The sequence below is a fragment of the Pistacia vera genome, unplaced genomic scaffold (assembly GCF_008641045.1).
Source record: "Pistacia vera cultivar Batoury unplaced genomic scaffold, PisVer_v2 Contig612, whole genome shotgun sequence".
NCBI classification, from domain to species: Eukaryota; Viridiplantae; Streptophyta; class Magnoliopsida; order Sapindales; family Anacardiaceae; genus Pistacia; species Pistacia vera.
This window is the reverse complement of record NW_022196460.1, coordinates 410,002-434,277: the sequence shown is the minus strand read 5'-3', so window position 1 is coordinate 434,277 and position 24,276 is coordinate 410,002. Positions and strand designations below refer to the sequence as shown.

The 24,276-nt window shown below is 33.7% G+C and overlaps 3 protein-coding genes across 3 annotated transcripts; 1 reads left to right on the top strand and 2 right to left on the bottom strand.

The window, feature by feature from the left end:
• Positions 1-6,915: 6,915 nt before the first annotated feature.
• LOC116110737 (secreted RxLR effector protein 161-like) lies at positions 6,916-7,302 on the bottom strand. Its single transcript, XM_031396957.1, has one exon. The coding sequence runs from the start codon at positions 7,300-7,302 to the stop codon at positions 6,916-6,918; it is 387 nt and encodes a 128-aa protein (XP_031252817.1).
• A 10,656-nt stretch (positions 7,303-17,958) lies between these two features.
• On the bottom strand, positions 17,959-18,726 carry LOC116110736 (secreted RxLR effector protein 161-like). Its single transcript, XM_031396956.1, has 2 exons — positions 18,602-18,726; positions 17,959-18,475 (listed from the first exon to the last, which is right to left on the bottom strand). Exons 1-2 carry the CDS (start codon positions 18,724-18,726, stop codon positions 17,959-17,961), a joined length of 642 nt encoding a protein of 213 aa, XP_031252816.1.
• Positions 18,727-23,627: 4,901 nt separating this feature from the next.
• On the top strand, positions 23,628-24,065 carry LOC116110735. The gene has a single exon (XM_031396955.1). It carries the CDS (start codon positions 23,628-23,630, stop codon positions 24,063-24,065), a length of 438 nt encoding a protein of 145 aa, XP_031252815.1.
• Positions 24,066-24,276: the final 211 nt, after the last annotated feature.

Genomic DNA, 24,276 nt, shown 5'->3' with positions numbered 1-24,276 from the left:
TCTTTCTAATCTGAAAATTCACCTAAGATCATCACCGCCGACCAACGTGATCGGAACGCGTATGACTAGCCAAAAAAAAAAGATTATCATTAGCCAATTTATTATTTTTTAATCAAGTAAAGGATTTAACTTACATTAATCTATATATGGATTTGTGATTAACTAGTTGTTTTTTAGTCGCATGCATGATTATGTAACAGCTTCATAATAAACTTGGATTAAATAAAAGAAAAGCTCATTAAATAAACTAATGATGCATAATTATCCTATATGGAAACATTAATGGTGTATGAAGATGAAGACATGGCTGCCTCTTATATTCGTCCAAGTATTATTAATTATTTTGATTAATTAATGCTTAGCACGAATAACTGTGTTATCATCAATAAATTTTACATTAATATTTTAGTATTTGTATAGCATCAATACTCCAAAAAATATACTAGAAACATTATTCATTTTGGTTGAAATATTTGTTGTTCTTGGAAGGTCTAACATCTTTTCAACTAGAAAGTCAAGGCTGCTCATCTAAATATTTCTAATCACCCACGAATTAAAATAAAAATTAATCAATTGAAGCAACTCAAATATTATCAACTGAACCACCTCTGAGTGATCGGGTGAGACGATAGTAATTTTTGGATGTATTACTTAAGAGGTATTGAATTCGAATCCCCTCGATTGCTAATAGAAATGGTCACTGGAAGGTTTACTCAATGATTAACTTCATGACGTCAGAGATTAGTCGAGGTGTACACAAACTAGCCCACACACCTCTCGATCACCCAAAAAAAAAAAAAAAAAAAAATTATCAACTGATATTTGTTTGTTAATAATATTATTAAAGTTTTGTTGATGAAAATAACATATAACAAGTTTATATAAGATCAATCATTTACGAATAAACTAAAAATAAAAATTATAGAAGTTCTAATATGATCCACACTTCAAACATAAAACCCAAAATTTTAAAAAAAAAAAAAATAATAATAATGGATTGAAAGAAAAGAAGAAGAAGATCCACCCAACTGATTATGGGCCCAGTTAAGGCGGCCCATCCAAACAAGGGCTTCCAGTTTTTTGATGTGGATATTTGCACAAAATAAAGAGAATTGATTTTAACCTATCAAGTATCAAGTGATTTGTAACCCTCGGCTAAAGTACCTCTGATATTTTAAAATGTCTCTGTAAATCCCATTTAATACCAACAATAACCCTGTTTATTAGGGTTTTAGTTTGCACATTTTTTCCCCAATTTCAACTTAATTAGGGTTTTAGTTTACACAATTTTTACTCAATTTCAAACTTAATTAGTTTTTTTTTGATTATACTCCTCAAATTTCAAATTCAAAACTTATGTTTATTTTTCATAGTCAAATTCATTCTGTTGTGTAATTATTTTCTCCGTAGCTAAATAATGTATTTTAATCAAACAAAGAAAATTTGAAATAAAAAAAAAAATTGTTTCAATGATTTAGAAGATTTAGGGGTAGTGTTTATGATTAAGAATTAAAGTAAAAACTAAAAGATAAATATTAAATAGAGTATGAGTGTATTTAGAAATATTATGTCATTTTTAATATTTTCATTAAGGTTAAAATTGTCAAAAAAAAAAAAAAAGATAAATATTGAATAGAGTATGAGTGTGTTATGCACATTAACTACACTCCACTTAACCTAAAGAAAAAAAAAAGGAGAGATAGAAGAGCAATCAGTCAATACAAAAGTTAATTCTTTATGATTTATGGATAATATTAAAAACTATATGTTTAAATGGGGTGTAAAAGGAAACAATAACATTACAAGAAAAACAAATCAATAAAGAAAGATGATACAATTCTTCTTACATATTATAAAAATTAAATATTTATTTCCTTAATTTATCACTTATTGATATGATATTTAATAATAACATTGTAAATCATTGATTTTATTCAATTATTTTGTAAAATATTAAATTAAGTGTAAAATAGACCTTTAATTTTTTTATTAAAGATCAAATAACAGTCAAGTTTAATGTTAGGAAGGGATTGATTAAAATCTTTAAGCTACCATCGGCCTGACAGTAGCAAGGATGGTTTATGATTATTATTTTTTTCCAACACAAAAATGTATTTCATTATAAATAAAACGTATTGGGCATTATATATCATAATATAATATGTAGTATTATTCTGTACAAAAAGGAAATAATCAATACAGAAACAAAAGAAAACGAATTAAGAAATATTCTAAACAAAAAAAAAAGAGAATCATTCTTAAATGGTACCCAATCAATTTGTCTGTTTTTCTAACGCGAAAGATATGCAAAATCTTGAGTGAAAGGTTCACACATTCTTCCAATAAATCTCAACATTTTCAATATAAAAATTATGATCAATCAAGTTTTGAATGTTAGATTGATATGGGGTGAATAGTAAAAAGTATGTCCTTCAAACTTAAATAGAATAGTTAACATTTCGTTCATTTTCGAAACCAACAAGTGAAAAAAAAAAAAAAACAAACATTGAGGGTTTGAGTTGCATTTCCGAATCTAGCTGGTGCTCCCTACCAAAGAAAAAAAAAAAAAAAAAAAAAACAAAAAAAAAAAACAAACAGATGGGAGTTTGAGTTGCATTCCGAAACTTGAGGGTGCTTCAGAAAAGGTCAAACACATGGGTACGGTGTATATTTCTGAAACTACAGGGGGCTTATAAAAGCACAAACATATGGAGGGTAGTGTTATTCCAAAATCGGGGGTGTTCAAAAGGGGCAACACTCGAGGTTTACTACTGTGGGCCAGTTTCGATTAATCGATTCGGGGATTTGAAGGGAGAGTTGAGGTCCTTGAGGAGTAACAACGGCCACGCGCCTCAGAGGCGTTTGAGAGAGAGAGGTGGGTCCGAGTGTGACAAGATAAGTAGCAGCGGTGCAGTAGAGTGGGAACCATGTGGCAGATCTGTTCCAAATTAGAACCATACAAAAAGTTAAAAATACCTAAATAGAAATAAAGATTTTATAAAGCAATTCAACTACAAATCAACCCTTGATCTCCACTGCCATGTTCACTTAACACTTTCACTTTCCATACTTGAAAACCTCTGTCTCTTCCACTTTTGGATTTATTCAATAGAATACCCAAATATTTGATCTTCACTTTAAATTTTTTAATAAGAATAACTATATTAAAGTTTAGAAAAATAAAAATTAGAATAGTATTAATTTTTTATATTTATATAATTAATTTTTATTTAAAAATATAATAATAATTTTTAACTTGTATGAAATATTTTACGATTGAGGTTATTTTGTCCACATATCACACATTTGATTTCGTTCCTTCAATATTTAATCTTATAAGTAAACAAACTGGATAAAATGAATTCCACTTTCATTCTTTATTGACTATGTATTAATTTCCATTTTTCTCGTTTCAATACAATTCCAATAAGTAAACATGTATTGAATATAAGTAAACATTTGGATCATAATGGATTCCATTTTTTATTCATTTTGAATATATTGGCATCACTCCGATTCTACATCATTCTTCCTTTATTTGAATGAGTCAATCCAATCATTGGAGTTATGTTTTAGTGGAGTCATGGTTGTGTTTGGTACGGTACTTAAAATAATTTTGACAAAGTTGAGTAGTGTGTATTATGATAATATGATTTAAATTTGAAATGTGTTGGTAAATTTTTAGAAAACATTTTTCGAAAACATTTAGATTATTTTAATCTCATGTATTTGTTAATTTAGCTAAACATCCCCTACAATAAAAGTTTTAAAATTAACAAAAACACCTCATCCCATTAGTATTGTAGGCAACTGGCCACCATCATTGGATGGTGGTGGAAGTCTTCGGAATGATGCACGATCATCTAGATTGGTCGGTAGTGAGCCTATTTGGCATTTTCCTGCCAAGATCTAATTGTGATGATGGCCATATATGGCCGTGTTTGGCCGTCAGATGACCAAGATTTGGCTGTCGTTGACAACCAGATCTGGCCATCACGGCCAGATCTTTTGTGTACCGGATCTGGTTGGAAAAGGCTAGATCAGCGCCCTACCAGCCACAACCAGTGGTCATGCGCCATTCCGGTGGTGGGGGCCAGCTGCTTGGAGTATGTGGGAGGTGTTTTTGCAATTTATAAACTTTTATTGGAGGTGTTTATTTAAATAACAAACCTAGGGGGTTAAAAAAATCTAAATATTTTGAGTTGAATAGAATATGATTGAATTTGAGAATATTGAAAAAAATATGTATTTTGAATATATATGGATAGGATAGTATTTGGATGAATAATGAACAAACACAACCTATTGTTGCTATTTTAGTGACGTAAATGATGAAAGTGGAGTCAGTCCGAGTTTTAGGTGTTGGTTAGTAGTGCCTTAAAAAAAAAGTCCAGGTGTCTTCAAACTATTATAAATAATGTCACTTTATGTGTGACTTGGTGAAGTATTATTATTAATTAATAGTAGTCATTCTTTCTAAAGTTTAAGTCTTGTCCTATTCTTTGGTCTCTATTTTTCTTCAGTGTTATCAAAGCCAAAAGCTATGAACGGCTCAGTCTAGCTTTCAATACCCGTCTTGCACAAAAATTATAATAGATGGAGTGCTCAAATGAGAGTGCTTTTTGACTATCACGAGGTTGTGGAGACTGGAGTCTTAGATCCTAGTGAGAATACAACTGAAGCACAACAAAGCACCTATCGAGAGAACAAGAAGAAGGATAGGAAGGCATTGTTTTTCATTAAGGAGTGAATGATGATGCATTAAGAAGATTGCAAGAGCCGAATCGTCAAAGCAAGCTTGGGATATCTTAATGAGTTTAAGGGGGCAGAAAAAGTTAAAAAGGTGAGACTTCAAACTTTAAGAGTCAATATGAACTTTTACAAATGGAATCGTCTAAATCTATCACTGACTACATAAGTGCAGTTCTTGCTTTGACAAATCAAATGAAAATCTATGGAGAGGAGCAAAGGATCAGACCAATGTGGAGAAGATTTTGTGAACACTTATGACCCTGTTTGAGCATGTTGTGTTGGCAATTGAAGAAGTGTAAGATTTGTCTGCAATGACTGTTGATGAGTTATCCAATAGTTGCAAGCCCACGAACCACTATGAATGAGAAGAATATCGAGAAGCCAATAGAGCAAGCATTCCAAAGCAAGTCTCTATCAAAGATGAGCAACATGCCATACAAACCAGTGGAATAATAGTTCTCACATAAAGGATGTGGATGTAGAGGTTCTACTCCAACAATAGAGGCTGTGGTGGTTACAATAATATCATGGAGTAGAGGCAACCAGCATAATGCAAAAGAAGAAGGATTTTGGCCATCAACAAAATACAAATTATAAAGGTGAGGCCGTGGTCGCAGTAGACGAAGTATGACAAATCTAATGTTGAATGCTACTATGTCACGAACGTGGTCATTATGCTAGTGAGTGTAGATTAAGGAGAATAATCAGGGGTAAATTGTGCACAAAAAGCTAAGACATGGAAACCATGCCTTTAATGGTTACTACAACCAATGAATCACCAAACCATCACTGGTTTCTGACACGGGTGTATGATCACATGTGTGGTAAAAAAGATCTCTTTGTTAATTTGGATGAATCATTCCACTCAAGGTCAAGTTTGTTGATGAAAATACCATACCATGATGGGAAAAGGAAGAAACCTCATCAGTTGTAGACTGGAGATCACAAATACATTTCTAACGTGTTCTATGTGCAGATATGAAAAGCAATCTACTAAGTATGGGTCAGCTCTGGAAAAAGGGGTATGATATGTGTTTGAGTATAATCAACTCTCCATTGTTGATACATAAGGTACACTCATTCTTAAGGCTCCTTTAATAAAAAATCGTATGTTCGAGTTGATATTGCCAGTGATGTTTATGCTGCTCAATGTTATCATAAAAGATGAGTCTTGGTTGTGGCATCTTCGTTTTAGTCATGTAAATTTTCACAGTTTGAAGCACTTGCTCAAGGCAATATATGAAAGGATTGCTAGTTACATCATCCGAACAACTGTGTGAGGCTTGCATTCTTAGGAAACATAGTAGATTGCCTTTTGTAGCAGGAAGAACAGCGTGCATTACAACCATTGGAGCTCATTCATTTGATGTGTGTGTGGCCAATGACCATGTCAAATGGTACAATAGGTATTTTCTTACTTTATTGATGATTTACAAGGAAAATTTGGGTCTACTTTCTGAAATGGAAATCTAAAGTTTTGGCTATTTTAAGAATTAAGGCACATGTTGAAAGGTAGAGTGGTTACTCCATCAAAGTTTATGAAATGATGGTGGGGGTGAATTTACTTTAATGAGTTAATAAGTATTGTGAAGACACAGAGAATAGAAGAAAGACTTAAACTTTAGAGGAGAATGACTACTGTTAAATTAATAATATGATCACACAAAGTCACACATAAAGTGACCATTATTTAAAAGTGTGAAGACACCTGGAATTTTATTTTTAAGGCACTACTAACCAAACACCTAAAACTCAAACTTACATGACTCCATTTTCATCATTCATGTGTCACTAAAATAGCAACAGTAGAATAAGCATGACTCCACTAAAATAATCCACCAAAATATGACTCAATAAATTAGATTGATTATTCAAAATAGTAAGGAAGAATGCTGTAGAATCGGGATTAATGCCAACATCCTCCCTTAATCCAAATTTGGAGGAGTTATCATTCCAGCAACCACTTCATCTTAGCAAAAGCTTCATACTTCAATGGCTTGGTGAAGATGTCAGCAACTAGTTTTCAAACTTTTAGTACTCTAACCAATCACTATTCTTCAATTTGCTGCTTCAAGAATGAAACGAGTGCTGATGTGCTTGCTTCTTCCATGTGTAACTAATTTTTTGCCAAACGGATTGCAGAGGGATTATCAACAAAGATCTTCATAGGTCCTTCAATGAACAATGAATTTGACTCAACAAATTGCGTAACCAACAATACTGACATGCACTTGAAGCTATAACAACATACTCAGCTTCACAAGTTGAAAGAGCAACAATTGATTGTTTCTTAGAGGGCCATGAACAAGCAGTATTCCATTTTGAAACAATAACCAGATGTGTTCTACAATCATCTACGTCTCCACCACAATCACTATCTGAATAGCTGACAAGAACACAATTGTTAGATGAAGAGTAGGACAAACCATGATCAAAAGTGCCCTTTATGTATCGCATAATTCTCTTGGCAACTTTCATATGAGATTGGCGAGGAAATTCAAGAAATTTGCTAATTAAACCAACTCTATAAGATATGTCAGGCCTGTACATGTCAAATAATTAAACTTCCAGCAATTTGCTTGAAAAGAATGGAATCAACCGAGCTTCATATCTTCTTTGGATAGTTGGTTCCAACGTCCACGAGAGTTCTCATAGGATTGGCAATCATGATACGAAACCTTGTAAAAGTTAGATAGCATGCCTTTTTTGACAAATGAAAATCCCATCTTCCTTTTGAATAACTTCTATACCAAAGAGATATGACATTAAGCCAAGATCTGTCATTTCAAACTCATGCATCATAGACTTCTTAAAATCTTCAATCATTCTAGAATTATTGCTGATCCATTTCCAACCAATGCAACACAATAACATACCACAAATTCAAGCAAAATTCGGCCAACACAAATATTAGAGTTCAAGACACTTACTTGCAATTTTCGGACCAAGACAAGTAATACACTTCAAGCCTAAAGGATTACTCCACTAACTTGAATTGATTCACCATCAAATCCCCTTGCCAAGACTTAGATAAAGAATGCACACTCAAGAACACAAAAGTTCTCTCAAATGGATAAACCAATTTCATATATTTCATAAGCTAATTGTTACAATGAAATAGTTGCCTTTATATAGGCAAATACAAGGATAAATAAGTAATTGACAAATACATTAAAATGAAATAAACTTAACTAATATTACAAGCCATTCATTCAAAAAGCAAGGCCATGCCTATTTAATGCAAAAGAGATATAATTCCATAATTCTAGGATCTATGTCTTTAACCACCTCCTTTGTTGAAATAGGCTTATTTCATTAGATTAAAACTTGATCAATGATCATAATTAAGTCTACTAATAAGGGTGTAAGAATTTGGCCTTTGAGAATCATGCCAATAGATCCAATAAGGGTTCATGTAGATCTTCCCTTTTGGAATAAGACTTGGGTTGGATTGGACATTTTCAACACTTGGACTTCTTTTTTAGTGGGCTTCAGCTTTCCTTGTTGGGCTTGGACTTGGAATGGTTTGGGCCGAAATGTTTGGACTTTTTCCCTCCTTGGAACTTGCTTGGGCCGAATTTCCTCCATTGCTTTCCACATTCCACAATCCAGGTGTTTTAGGACTTGGAGTGAAATTCTTCAATTCAACCAAATTAGCAAGTGTTTTAGGACTTGCAATTCGTTGTCCACTCATGTTTACAAGTGTTTTAAGACTTGTAAACGTATCAATTGCCCGTAAAGATTAAATCATCAACGTAAAGACAAAGCAGTATGGCATCACCAAAATCATTAATCTTCACGTATAAAGCATGCTTGGAAGGACACTTTTGGAATCAGTCTGACAAAAAAACCAGTTACACATGGAAGAAGCAAGCACATTAGCACCCGCTTTCATTTCCTAAGGCAACAAGTTGAAGAAAAGGTGATTGAGTTGGAGTACTGCAAGTTTGAAAACCAGGTTGCTAACATCTTCACCAAGCCGTTGAAGTATGAAGCTTTTGCCAAGTTGAAGCAGTTGTTTGGAATGATTACTCATTCGAATCTGGATTAAGGGAGGATGTTGGAATTAATCCCAATTCTACAACAATCTTTCTTACTATTTTGAATGAGTCAATCTAATTTATTGGAGTCATGTTGTAGTGGAGTCAAGATTATTCTATTGTTGCTATTTTAGTGACACGTAAATGATGAAAGTGGAGTCATGTAAGTCCAAGTTTTAGGCGTTTGGTTAGTAGTGCCTTAAAAATAGAAGTCAAGGTGTCTTCACACTATTATAAATAATGCCACTTTATGTGTGACTAGGTGGGGTCTTATTATTAATTTAACAATAGTCATTCTCCACTAAAAGTTTAAGTCTTGCTCCTATTCTCTATGTCTTTATTTTTCTTTAGAATATGTATTAATTTCCATTTTTCTTTCTGTTTCAATACAATTCCAACAAGTATACTATATCAGCCCCTACCAGCCACAACCAGTTGGTCATGCGCCATTCCGGTGGTGGTGGCCAGCTGCTTGGAGTATTGGGTGGTGGAGGTGTTTTTGTCAATTTATAAACTTTTTATTTGAGGTGTTTTTTAAATTAACAAACCTAGGGGTTAAAAAATCTAAATATTTTGAGTTGAATAGAATATGATTGAATTTTGAGAATATTGAAACAAATATGTATTTTGAATATATATGGATAGGATAGTATTTGGAATAATGAAACAAACACAACCTATTGTTGCTATTTTAGTGACGTAATGATGAAAGTGGATTCAGTCCGAGTTTAGGTGTTTGGTTAGTAGTGCCTTAAAAATAAAAGTCCAGGTGTCTTCAAACTATATAATAATGTCACTTTATGTTGACTTGGTGAAGTTTATATTAATTTAATATGAGTCATTCTTCTCTAAAGTTTAAGTCTTGCTCCTATCTTTTTGTCTCTATTTTTCTTCAGTGTTATCAAAGCCAAAACTATGAACGGCTCAGTCTAGCTTTCAATACCGTCTTGCACAAAAATTATAATAGATGGAGTGCTCAAATGAGAGTGCTTTTTGACTATCACGAGTTGTTGTGGAGACTGGAGTCTTAGATCCTAGTGAGAATACAACTGAAGCACAACAAAGCACCTATCGAGAAACAGAAGAAGGATAGGAAGGCTTGTTTTTTATTCATTAAGGAGTGAATGATGATGCATTTAAGAAGATTGCAAGAGCCGAATCGTCAAAGCAAGCTTGGGATATCTTTGATGTTAAGGGGGCAGAAAAGTTAAAAGGTGAGACTTCAAACTTTAAGACGTCATATGAACTTTTACAATGGAATCGTCTAAATCTATCACTGACTACATAAGTCAATTCTTGCTTTGACAAATCAAATGAAATCTATGGAGAGGACACAGGATCAGACCAATGTGGAGAAGATTTTGTGAACACTTATGACCCTGTTTGAGCATGTTGTGTTGGCAATGAAGAGTGTAAGATTTGTCTGCAATGATGTTGATGAGTTATCCAATATGTTGCAAGCCCACGAACAACATATGAATGAGAAGAAATCAGGAAGCCAATAGAGCAAGCATTCCAAAGCCAAGTCTCTATCAAAGATGAGCAACATGCCAATCAAACCAGTGAATAATGTTCTCACAATAAAGGATGTGGATGTAGAGGTTACTACTCCAACAATAGAGGCGTGGTGTTACAATAAATCATGGAGGTAGAGGCAACCAGCATATGATCAAAAAGAATCGGATTTTGGCCATCAACAAATACAAATTATAAAGGTTGAGCCGTGGTCGCAGTAGACGAAGTATGACAAATCTAATGTTGAATGCTACTCATGTCACGAACGTGGTCATTATGCTAGTGAGTGTAGATCTAAGGAGATAATCAGAGGGTAAATTGTGCACAAAAAGCTAACAATGGAAACCATGCTCTTTTAATGGTTACTACACCAATAATCACCAAACCATCACACTTGTTTCTTGACACCGGGTGATGAATCACATGTGTGGTAAAAAAGATCTCTTGTTATTTGGATGAATCATTCACTCAAGGTCAGTTTGTTGATGAAAATACCATACCATGATGGGAAAAGGAAGAATCCTCATCAAGTTGTAGACTGGAGATCACAAATCTTTCTAACGTGTTCTATGTGCCAGATATGAAAAGCAATCTACTAAGTATGGTCAGCTGCTGAAAAAGGGTATGATAGTGTTTGAGTAATAATCAACTCTCCATTGTTGATACATAAGGTACACTCATTCTTAAGGCTCCTTTAATAAAAAATCGTATGTTCGAGTTGATATTGCCAGTGATGTTTATGCATGCCTCAATGTTATCAAAAGATGAGTCTGGTTGTGGCATCTTTCGTTTTAGTCATGTAAATTTTCACAGTTTAGCTACTTGCTCAAGGCAATAATTGAAGGATTGCCTAGTATACATCATCCGAACAACTGTGTGAGGCTTGCATTCTTAGGAAACATAGTAATTGCCTTTTGTAGCGAAAAGAATCAGCGTGCATTACAACCATTGAGCTCATTCATTCTATGTGTGTGGCCCATGACCGTTATGTCAAATGGTAACAATAGGTATTTTCTTACTTTAATTGATGATTTACAAGGAAATTTGGGTCTACTTTCGAAATGGAAATCTAAAGTTTTTGGCTATTTTAAGAAATTTAAGGCACATGTTGAAAGGTAGAGTGGTTACTCCATCAAAGTTTTATGAACTGATGGTGGGGTGAATTTACTTTTAATGAGTTTAATAGTATTGTGAGACACAGAGAATAGAAGAAACTTAAACTTTTAGAGGAGAATGACTACTGTTAAATTAATAATATGATCACACAAGTCACACATAAGTGACCATTATTTATAATAGTGTGAAGACACCTGGAATTTTATTTTTAAGGCACTACTAACCAAACACCTAAACTCAAACTTACATACTCCATTTCATCATTCATGTGTCACTAAATAGCAAACAGTAGAATAAGCATGACTCCCTAAAATAATCCACCAAAAATGACTCCAATAAATTAGATGACTTATCAAAATAGTAAGGAGAATGCTGTAGAATCGGGATTATGCCAACATCCTCCTAATCCAAATTTGGAGGAGTAATCATTCCAAGCAACCACTTCATCTTAGCAAAAGCTTCATACTTCAATGGCTTGGTGAAGATTGCAGCAACCTAGTTTTCAAACTTTTAGTACTCAACTCATCACCTATTCTTCAATTTGCTGCTTCAGAAATGAAACGAGTGCTGATGTGCTTGCTTCTTCCATGTGTAACTAAATTTTTTGCCAAACGGATTGCAGAGGTATTATCAACAAAGATCTTCATAGGTCCTTCAATTGAACAATGAATTTGACTCAACAATTGCGTAACCAAACTACTTGACATGCACTTGAAGCTATAACAACATACTCAGCTTCACAAGTTGAAAGAGCAACAATTGATTGTTTCTTAGAGGGCCATGAACAAGCAGTACTTCCATATTTGAAACATAACCAGATGTGCTTCTACAATCATCTACGTCTCCACCACAATCACTATCTGAATAGCTACAAGAACACAATTGTTAGATGAAGAGTAGGACAAACCATGATCAAAAGTGCCCTTTAGTATCGCATAATTCTCTTGGCAACTTTCATATGAGATTGGCGAGGAAATTCAAGAAATTTGCTAATTAAACCAACTCTATAAGATATGTCAGCCTTGTACATGTCAAATATCTTAAACTTCCAGCAATTTGCTTGAAAGAATGGAATCAACTCGGGCTTCATTACTTCTTTGGATAGTTTGGTTCCAACGTCCACGGAGTTCTCATAGGATTGGCAATCATGCATACAACCTTTGAGATCAGAAGAGCAATCAGTCAATACAAAAGTTAATTCTTTATGATTTATGGATAATATTAAAATACTATAATGTTTAAATTGGGTTTAAAAGGAAACAATAACATTACAAGAAAAACAAATCAATAAAGAAAGATGATAACAATTCTTCTTACTATATTATAAAAATTAAATATTTATTTCCTTAATTTATCACTTATTGATATGATATTTTAATAATTATACATTTTAAATCATTGATTTTATTCAATTATTTTGTTAAAATATTAAATTAAGTGTAAAATAGACCATTTTTTTTAAAGCTTTATTAAAGATCAAATATTAAAGCTTTAAAGATCAAATAACAGTCAATGTTAGGAAGGGATTGATTAAATTCTTTAAGCTTACCATCGGCCTGACAGTAGCAAGGATGGTTTATGATTATTTATTTTTTTCCAACACAAAAATGTATTTCATTATAAATAAAACGTATTGGGCATTATAATATCATTAATATAATATGTAGTATTATTCTGTACAAAAAGGAAATAATCAATACAGAAACAAAAGAATAACGAATTAAGAAAATATTCTAAACAAGTAAAAAAAGAGAATCATTCTTAAATGGTACCCAATCAATATTGTCTGTTTTTCTAACGCGAAAGATATGCAAAATCTTGAGTGAAAGGTTCACACATTCTTCCAATAAAATTTCACACATTTTCAATATAAAAATTATGATCAATCAAATTTTGAATGTTAGATTAATTGAATTCGGGTGAATAGTAAAAACGTTATGTCCTTCAAACTTAAATATAATAGTTTAACATTTCGTTCATTTTCGAAACCAACAAGTGCTCACTAAAAAAAAAAAAAAAAACCAAACATATGAGGGTTTGAGTTGCATTTCCGAATCTAGCTGGTGCTCACTAGTCACTACCGAAGAAATAAAAAAAAACCAAACAGATGGGAGTTTGAGTTGCATTTCCGAAACTTGAGGGTGCTTACAGAAAAGGTCAAACACATGGGGTTACGGTGTATATTTCTGAAACTACAGGGTGCTTATAAAAGCAGCAAACATATGGAGGTTAGTGTTGTATTTCCAAAATCGGGGGGTGTTCAAAAATGGGGCAACACTCGAGGTTTACTTAAAAAACGTGTGTAATAGAAATATATATATAAGTAAAATAAAAATAAATATTTCTTGTATTGACTGTGGGCCAGTTTCAATTAATCGATTCGGGGATTTGAAGGGAAGAGTTGAGGTCCTTGAGGAGTAACAACGGCCACGCGCCTCAGAGGCGTTTGAGAGAGAGAGGTGGGTCCAGAGTGACAAGATAAGTAGCAGCGGTGCAGTAGAGTGGGACCCATGTGGCAGATTTGTTCCAAATTAGAACCATACAAAAAGTTAAAAATATCCTTAAATAGAAATAAAGATTTTATAAAGCAATTCAACTACAAATCAGAACCCTTGATCTCCACTGCCATGTTATCACTTAATCACTTTCACTTTCCATACTTGAAAACCTTTGTCTCTTCCACTTTTGGATTTATTCAATAGAATACCCAAATATTTGATCTTCACTTTTAAATTTTTTTAATAAGAATAACTATATTTAAAGTTTAGAAAAAATAAAAATTAAGAATATAGTATTAATTTTTTATTATTTATATAATTAATTTTTATTTAAAAATATAATAATAATTTTTAACTTGTATGAAATATTTTACGATTGAGGTTATTTTGTCCACATATCACACATTTGATTTCGTTCCTTCAATATTTAATCTTATAAGTAAACAACTGGATAATAATGAATTCCACTTTTTATTCTTTATTTGACTATGTATTAATTTTCATTTTTCTTTCCGTTTCAATACAATTCCAATAAGTAAACATGTATTTGAATATAAGTAAACATTTGGATCATAATGGATTCCATTTTTTATTCATTATTTGAATATATTGGCATCAATCCCGATTCTACATCATTCTTCCTTACTATTTTGAATGAGTCAATCCAATTTATTAGAGTTATGTTTTAGTGGAGTCATGGTTGTGTTTGGTAGGGTACTTAAAATAATATTTTTGACAAAGTTGAGTTAGGTTGATATTATGATAATATGATTTGAATTTGAAAATGTGTTTGGTAAATTTTTAGAAAACATTTTTCGAAAATATTTAGATTATTTTTAATCTCATGTATTTGTTAATTTAACTAAACACCCTTTACAATAAAAGTTTTAAAATTAACAAAAACACCTCCATCCACTCATTAATTATAGGCAACTGGCCACCAAATCGGATGGTGGCTGGAAGTCGTTGGAATGACACACGATCAACTAGATCTGGTCGGTAGTGCGCCGATCTGGCGTTTTCCTGCCAGAGATCTGATCGTTGACGATGGCCATATATTGGCCGTCAATGACGACCAAGATTTGGCTGTCGTTGACAACCAGATCTGGTCGTCAACGACCAGATCTTTTCTCGTACCTGGATCTGGTTGGAAAAGGCCAGATCGACGCACGACCAGCCACAACCAGTCGATCATACGCCATTCCGGTGGTGGTGGCCAGCTGTTGGGAGTATGTGGAGGTGTTTTTGTCAATTTATAAACTTTTATTGTTGGAGGTGTTTATTTAAATTAACAAACCTAGGGGGTTAAAAAAATCTAAATATTTTGAGTTGAATAGAAACAAATATGTATTTTGAGAATATTGAAACAAATATATATTTTGAATATGAATGGATATGATAGTATTTGGAATAATGAAACAAACACAACCTATTCTACTGTTGCTATTTTAGTGACATGTAAATGATGAAAGTGGAGTCATGTAAGTCCGAGTTTTAGGTGTTTGGTTAGTAGTGCCTTAAAAATAAAAGTCCAGGTGTCTTCAAACTATTATAAATAATGTCACTTTATGTGTGACTTGGTGAAGTATTATTATTAATTTAATGGTAGTCATTCTTCTCTAAAAGTTTAAGTCTTGCTCCTATTCTTTGTGTCTCTATTTTTCTTTAGTGTTATCAAAGCCAAAAGCTATGAACGGCTCAGTCTAGCTTTCAATACCTGTCTTGCACAAAAATTATAATAGATGGAGTGCTCAAATGAGAGTGCTTTTTGACTATCACGAGTTGTTGTGGAGACTGGAGTCTTAGATCCTAGTGAGAATACAACTGAAGCACAACAAAGCACCTATCGAGAAGAAGAAGGATAGGAAGGTATTGTTTTTTATTCATCAAGGAGTGAATGATGATGCATTTAAGAAGATTGCAAGAGCCGAATCGTCAAAGCAAGCTTGGGATATCTTAATGATGTTTAAGGGGGCAGAAAAAGTTAAAAAGGTGAGACTTCAAACTTTAAGATGTCAATATGAACTTTTACAAATGGAATCGTCTAAATCTATCACTGACTACATAAGTCGAGTTCTAGCTTTGACAAATCAAATGAAAATCTATGGAGAGGAGTACAAGGACCAGACCAATGTGGAGAAGATTTTGTGAACACTTATGACCCTGTTTGAGCATGTTGTGTTGGCAATTAAAGAAGCATACGATTTGTCCGCAATGACTGTTGATGAGTTATCCAACATGTTGCAAGCCCACGAACAACATATGAATGAGAAGAATATCGAGGAGCCAATAGAGCAAGCATTCCAAAGCCAAGTCTCTATCAAAGATGAGCAACATGCCAATCTAAACCAGAGGAATAACGGTTCTCACAATAAAGGATGTGGATGTGGATGTGGAGGTTACTACTCCAACAATAGAGGTCGTGGTGGTTACAATAACAATCATGGAGGTAGAGGTAACTGGCATAATGATAAAAAGAGATCGAATTTTGGCCATCAACAAAATCCAAATTATAAAGGTCGAGGCCGTGGTCGCAGTAGAGGAATGTATGACAAATCTAATGTTGAATGCTACTTATGTCACGAACGTGGTCATTATGCTAGTGAGTGTAGATTTAAGGAGAATAATCAGAGGGTAAATTGTGCACAAAAAGCTGAAGACGATGGAAACCATGCTCTTTTAATGGTTACTACAACCAGTGAATCACCAAACTACCACACTTGGTTTCTTGACACCGGGTGTACGAATCACATGTGTGGTAAAAAAGATCTCTTTGTTAATTTGGATGAATCATTCCACTCCAAGGTCAAGTTTGTTGATGAAAATACCATACCATGATGGGAAAAGGAAGAATCCTCATCAAGTTGTAGACTGGAGATCACAAATACATTTCTAACGTGTTCTATGTGCCAGATATGAAAAGCAATCTACTAAGTATGGGTCAGCTACTGGAAAAGGGGTATGATATGTGTTTGAGTAGTAATCAACTCTCCATTGTTGATACATAAGGTACACTCATTCTTAAGGCTCCTTTAATAAAGAATCGTATGTTCGAGTTGATATTGCCAGTGATGTTTATGCCTGTCTCAATGCTATCATAAAAGATGAGTCTTGGTTGTGGCATCTTTGTTTTGGTCATGTAAATTTTCACAGTTTGAAGCTACTTGCTCAAGGCAATATAGTGAAAGGATTGCCTAGTATACATCATCCCGAACAACTGTGTGAGGCTTGCATTCTTAGGAAACATAACAGATTGCCTTTTGTAGCAGGAAATAATCAGCGTGCATTACAACCATTGGAGCTCATTCATTCTGATGTGTGTGGCCCGATGACCATTATGTCAAATGGTAACAATAGGTATTTTCTTACTTTAATTGATGATTTTACAAGGAAAATTTGGGTCTACTTTCTGAAATGGAAATCTAAAGTTTTTGGCTATTTTAAGAAATTTAAGGCACATGTTGAAAGGTAGAGTGGTTACTCCATCAAAGTTTTATGAACTGATGGTGGGGGTGAATTTACTTTTAATGAGTTTAATAAGTATTGTGAAGACACAGAGAATAGAAGAAAGACTTAAACTTTTAGAGGAGAATGACTACTGTTAAATTAATAATATGATCACACCAAGTCACATATAAAGTGACATTATTTATAATAGTGTGAAGACACCTGGAATTTTATTTTTAAGGTACTACTAACCAAACACCTAAACCTCAAACTTACATGACTCCACTTTCATCATTCATGTGTCACTAAAATAGCAACAGTAGAATAATCATGACTCCACTAAAATAATCCACCAAAACATGACTCCAATAAATTAGATTGACTTATTCAAAATAGGAAGGAAGAATGTTGTAGAATCGGGATTAATGCCAACATCCTCCTTTAATCTAGATTTGGAGGAGTAATCATTCCAAGCAACCACTTCATCTTAGCAAAAGCTTCATACTTCAATGGCTTGGTGAAGATGTCAGCAACTTAGTTTTCAAACTTTTAGTACTCTAACTTAATCACCTATTCTTCAATTTGCTGCTTCAAGAAATGAAACGAGTGCTGATGTGCTTGCTTCTTCCATGTGTAACTAAATTTTTTGCCAAACGGATTGTAGAGGTATTATCAACAAAGATCTTCATAGGTCCTTCAATTGAACAATGAATTTGACTCAACAAATTGCGTAACCAAACTACTTGACATGCACTTGAAGCTATAACAACATACTCAGCTTCACAAGTTGAAAGAGCAACAATTGATTGTTTCTTAGAGGGCCATGAACAAGCAGTACTTCCATATTTGAAACAATAACCAGATGTGCTTCTACAATCATCTATGTCTCCACCACAATCACCATCTGAATAGTCGACAAGAACACAATTGTTAGATGAAGAGTAGGACAAACCATGATCAAAAGTGCCCTTTATGTATCGCATAATTCTCTTGGCAACTTTCATATGAGATTGGCGAGGAAATTCAAGAAATTTGCTAATTAAACCAACTCCATAAGATATGTCAAGCTTTGAACATGTCAAATATCTTAAACTTCCAGCAATTTGCCTGAACAGAATGGATCAACTTGAGCTTCATTATCTTTTTTGGATAGTTTGGTTCCAACGTCCACGAGAGTTCTCATAGGATTGGCAATCATGCATACGAAACCTTTTTAAAAGTTAGATAGCATGCCTTTTTTGACAAATGAAAATCCCATCTTCCTTTTGAATAACTTCTATACCAATTATATATGACATTAAGCCAAGATCTGTCATTTCAAACTCATGCATCATAGACTTCTTAAAATCTTCAATCATTTTAGAATTATTGCTGATCCATTTCCAACCAATGCAACACAATAACATACCACAAATTCAAGCAAAATTCGGCCAACACAAATATTAGAGTTCAAGACACTTACTTGCAATTTTCAAACCAAGACAAGTAATACACTTCAAGTCTAAAGGATTACTCCACCAACTTGAATTGATTCACCATCAAATCCCCTTGCCAAGACTTGGATAAAGAATGCACACTCAAGAACACAAAAGTTCTCTCAAATAGATAAACCAATTTCATATATTTCATAAGCAAATTGTTACAAGGAAATAGTTGCCCTTATATAGGCAAATACAAGGATAAATAAGTAATTGAAAAATACATTAAAACGAAATAAACTGAACTAATATTACAAGCCATTCATTCAAAAAGCAAGGCCATGCCTATTTAATGCAAACGAGATATAATTCCATAATTCTAGGATCTATGTCTTTAACCACCTCATTTGTTGAAATAAGCTTATTTCATTAGATTAAAAGTTTATCAATGATCCTAATTAAGTCTACTAATAAGGGTGTAAGAATTTGGGCCTTGAGAATCATGCCAATGGATCCAATAAGGGTTCATGTGGATCTTCCCTTTTGGAATGAGACTTGGGCTGGATTGGACATTTTTAACACTTGGACTTCTTTTTTTGTGGGCTTGAGCTTCCCTTGTTGGGCTTGGACTTGGAATGGTTTGGGCCGAAATGTTTGAACTCTTTCCCTCCTTGGAGCTTGCTTGGGCTGAATTTCCTCCATTGCTTTCCACATTCCACAATCCAAGTGTTTTAGGACTTGGAGTGAAATTCTTCAATTCAACCAAATTAGCAAGTGTTTTAGGACTTGCAATTCCTTGTCCACTCATGTTTACAAGTGTTTTAGGACTTGTAAACGTATCAATTGCCCGTAAAGATTAAATCATCAATGTAAAGACAAAGTAGTATAGCATCACCAAAATCATTAATCTTCACATATAAAGTATGCTTGGAAGGACACTTTTGGAATCAGTCTGGCAAAAAAATCCAGTTACACATGGAAGAAGCAAGCACATTAGCACCCGCTTTCATTTCCTGAGGCAACAAGTTGAAGAAAAGGTGATTGAGTTGGAGTACTGCAAGTCTGAAAACCAGGTTGCTAACATTTTCACCAAGTCGTTGAAGTATGAAGCTTTTGCCAAGTTGAAGCAGTTGTTTGGAATGATTACTCCTTTGAATCTAGATTAAGGGAGGATGTTGGAATTAATCCCAATTCTACAACAATATTTCTTACTATTTTGAATGAGTCAATCTAATTTATTGGAGTTATGTTGCAGTGGAGCCATGATTAATCTAGTGTTGCTATTTTAGTGACACGTAAATGATGAAAGTGGAGTCATGTAAGTCCAAGTTTTAGGTGTTTGGTTAGTAGTGCCTTAAAAATAGAAGTCAAGGTGTCTTCACACTATTATAAATAATGTCACTTTATGTGTGACTTGGTGGGGTCTTATTATTAATTTAATAGTAGTCATTCTCCACTAAAAGTTTAAGTCTTGCTCCTATTCTCTATGTCTTTATTTTTCTTTAGAATATGTATTAATTTCCATTTTTCTTTCTGTTTCAATACAATTCCAACAAGTATACATAGTATTAGATCTCTAATTGATTAAGAAAATTTAACGCCCACATTGAGGTACGTAACTTATTTTATGCTTGTTTGCCCTTAGTTAAGCTTATATGCCCTTAGTGTTACTTGTTTGCCCTTAGTTTTGCTTGGTTTAAGGTAAAGGATTAGCGAAGTTAGGAATGGTAGACTTCGTTGCGGCAAAGAAGAAAGTTCGCCACGGCGACGTATGCTCTAGAATTTTTAGCCGAGGCGAAGAAAAAGCTTCACCGGGGCAAAGAGCTGGCTAGAATTCTTGAGAAAATTCTAGAAAGTGTAAGGGCAAAATGGGAAAGTATGAATATTAATATGAGATATTAAGGGTTTAAGCACACAAACCCTACCATTCTCTACACCCCACATGCCACTTTCATTCTCAATTCCCTCAATCTCTTCATCAATTTTCAAGGCATTTTAGAGGGCTTTTGGTTGGATTTTGGGTAGATCTTTCTTCCTAAGCATTCCAAGGTAAGAATTCTTACAAATAGATGTGTGATTAATTATTAAGGTGTTGAATTCTTATAGTTTATATGATTGGGGCTTTAGAGAAAGAGGAAGTCTACCAAAAAGAGAGAGGTTTAGGTGGAATTATTCAAGTTCAAGGTAAGTAAATCCAACTCAAGTTATGATTTGAGAAATTACGTGAGTAAAGAATTTTGATATGTATGTATGTGTTTATGTTTTTGAGAATGGTTGATGAGATTGATGGTTGTGGATGAGTATAATTTAGCCATGAGAAATGGAGGTTGTTGTGTGGTGATCGATAGAAGTTGGGTTGAATTTAGAAAGAATTTGAGAAGAATTATGAAGTGTGTTTTTCCTAGCAAGGTTTAGTGTTGATTTAAAGGAGTTTTACTCCAAATATTGGTGGCTTGAGAAAGAAGTAGAAGTATAGCTAAAATAGAAGTTGAATATGCATGCATTATGTTTGATGAAATGTCCAAGAGATGTGTATGCATGAGAGTATTTATGCATGACCTTGAAATGAGCTTGTAGATGATAGAAGAAAACTTATTTTTATGCTACATGACATTCTTGCATTAAATATTTGCATTTAGAAAGAATATTAAGCATGAATCATCTACATGCAAACATATGCATATGTATGAAAATTTAAAGACTAAAGAATTTAAAGAAAAAGCTAGAATGCTTTAAAAGAAGAAAGAACAGGTTGTTGCGATGGGGAACCCATGGGTGACAAGAAGAAAAAGATTCCTACATGTACGCCGCCTTTAGTGAGCGGCCTAAGAATAAGAAGAATAATTTGTACGGCCCGTAAGAGTGTATGTGGATGAGGGCTATACCCAGAAGAAATACCTACATGCACACCACCTTAAATGAGTGGCCTAAGAAGAAAAGAATTTGTACAGTTCGTAAGAGTGCATGTAGATGAGGACTGTACTCACTCACACGGCCAGGGTTCCGAATCCATGCATCAACCGAGTCCGATCGACAAAGAATAAGAACAAGAAAGAATAGAAAGAAAAGAAAGAAAGAAAAGAAAAAGAAAGAAAGAAATATAGAAAAGAGAAAGAAAATAGAATAAGAAACAGAAAAGAAGATAGAGAATGCATTTCTATGCATTTGTGCATTTGCATCTCATCCATGCATGACACCATGACAGGAATCATGGATAGTGAGAAATTAGAAGAAAGAAAGAATAGAAAGAACTAGAAAGAAAGAACAAAGAAAGTTAGAACAAAAGAACAATGAGAACTAGAAATAGTGAAAGAAAAGAGAAAGAACAAAGAGAGGAAGAAGAAGAAAAAAAAGTAAAGTAAGGAAAGAATTCAGAATATGAGCAACAGAGATAGAAGATTAGTGTAGCGGATTTACTTACTGAGCAACTAGTGCTCACCTCGTTGTTTTTAAATGTTTTTGTAGGAAATATGTGAGAAGCGATCGGATGGACGTCGAGGAGCAGAGAGAAATGGCACTACTGTCCACTGTTTTGAGCTTGTGTATATGATACTTTTTCTATGTAAAGAATTATATATATAAAGTAAAGAAATTTTTGGGCCCATTACTTTTCATTTTTATGCTTATGTTTTTTCTATCATAGTAGATTTTTCAATGTATACTAGCTAGAAAGAAGGTATTACAGAAAATCTTTTGCGCAACTAAAATAAATTTAAAAAAATATAAATCAATTGTGAATTATTGCGGTATTGGATTGGTTCGGCTTAAGTATTATTCAATGTTTAGGGTTGATTTAGGTGGTTAAATTTATGAGTTATGGTGCATGAGTTCAATTACAATGAATGAGTTGTTGATGATTGTATGGTGAATATAGGTTTATTTGTGAGTTTGATCGAGTAACAATTTCAAAATGAGAGTTAATTTTTAGGAAATTAAGTTTTATTAAAGTTTATAAATTTACACATAAAATTAATTAATTTTAAAAAATAATATATGGATAAATAAAAAGATTTGAAAAAAAAAGACCCATTAATGTTAGGGGTGGGAAAAAAATCCGAAAATCAAACTCAACCGGAAAACCAGTTTTTTCTGAAAATCAATTCTGTTTTAGTTTGGTAAAATGGCAAAACCGAATTTTTGGTTCTGTTATTGGTTTAGCCTTTTCCACAAACTGGTTAACCAAAACCTTTATTTTATTTTATAAAATATTAAAATAATAAAATATCATAATTCTTAAATCCAAACAATCCTAAATACTAACCAACTTAATTTTGTCCTAACACCCAGATTATATTCATGTTCACGCTGTTGTTGGCTGGTTGCTGCTCTCAAGTGCCAATTGTTGGTTTTACGATCTCACTTCTCATTTCTCAATCTTCACTCTTCAGGTTCTTTTTAGTGTAAGTCCGCTAGATAATAGTCTATTTGAACCAATTTTCAGTTTACTGGTTTTTTGCATCTCTATAACTCTTTGATAGGGTTATAAGCATTGTATCTATTACATGATAAGACAGCTGCTACAAGTTGTTCTAATACAGCTACATGTCGTTTGGATATAGGCTAATTACTTGCTGTAATTCGTTTATTTACTTTTATATTATTCTTTTATTCTTTGTAAATCCTCTCTATAATTAGCAGATAGTCCTTTATTCTGTAACTTTTTTTGTTAGTTTGTTAGAATACAGTGCCTATATTAGTTGCCTTTTGTAATAGTCTGAATAGTAACAATAATACAGGATATTCACCTTTTCCAGACTTCTGTTATTCGTCTCTGTATTTCACCCTTTTTTCCTTCTTTGCTTTACTATCTCACATGGTATCAGAGCCTAAGCACTAACTCCATGGAAGATCCTCTCGAAAGTTCAGTCGATTCATCCTCAACCCACGTTGAACAATCCTCCAGCCCCAACCCCAACCCCAACCCACCCAACCCTCGTGCCATTAATATGTTTCGTTACCTGAACCTTAGTGATCCCGGTAATCCCTTCCGGCTAGATAATGGCAACAACCCTGCCGTTATTCTAGTCACCAATTTGCTCAACACAGATAATTACATCACTTGGTTGCGTGCTATGCGACGAGCCCTTCGTGCCAAAAATAAATTAGGGTTTATCTCTGGAGATATCCCCAAACCAATCGACCCTACAGACCCTCTCCTTGAGCTCTGGGAGTGTTGCAACGACATGGTAGTGTCGTGGATTCAAAACTCCATCACCTCTTCAATCAAATCCAGTGTGGTGTTCGTTGATGATTCGCGCGACATATGGCTTGATCTTTAAGCCTGATTCTCTCATCAGAATGGTCCTCGGATTTTCCAGCTAAAGAAAACCCTAACCAGCCTTGTTCAAGACGCAGACTCTGTAAGTATCTATTATGGTAAGCTTAAAACTCTTTGGGAAGAGCTTTCCATTTATGATCCGATTCCTATGTGTACTTTTGGAACTGCGAAAACTCTCTTGGATAGATATCAATGTGACTCTGTTTTTCAAT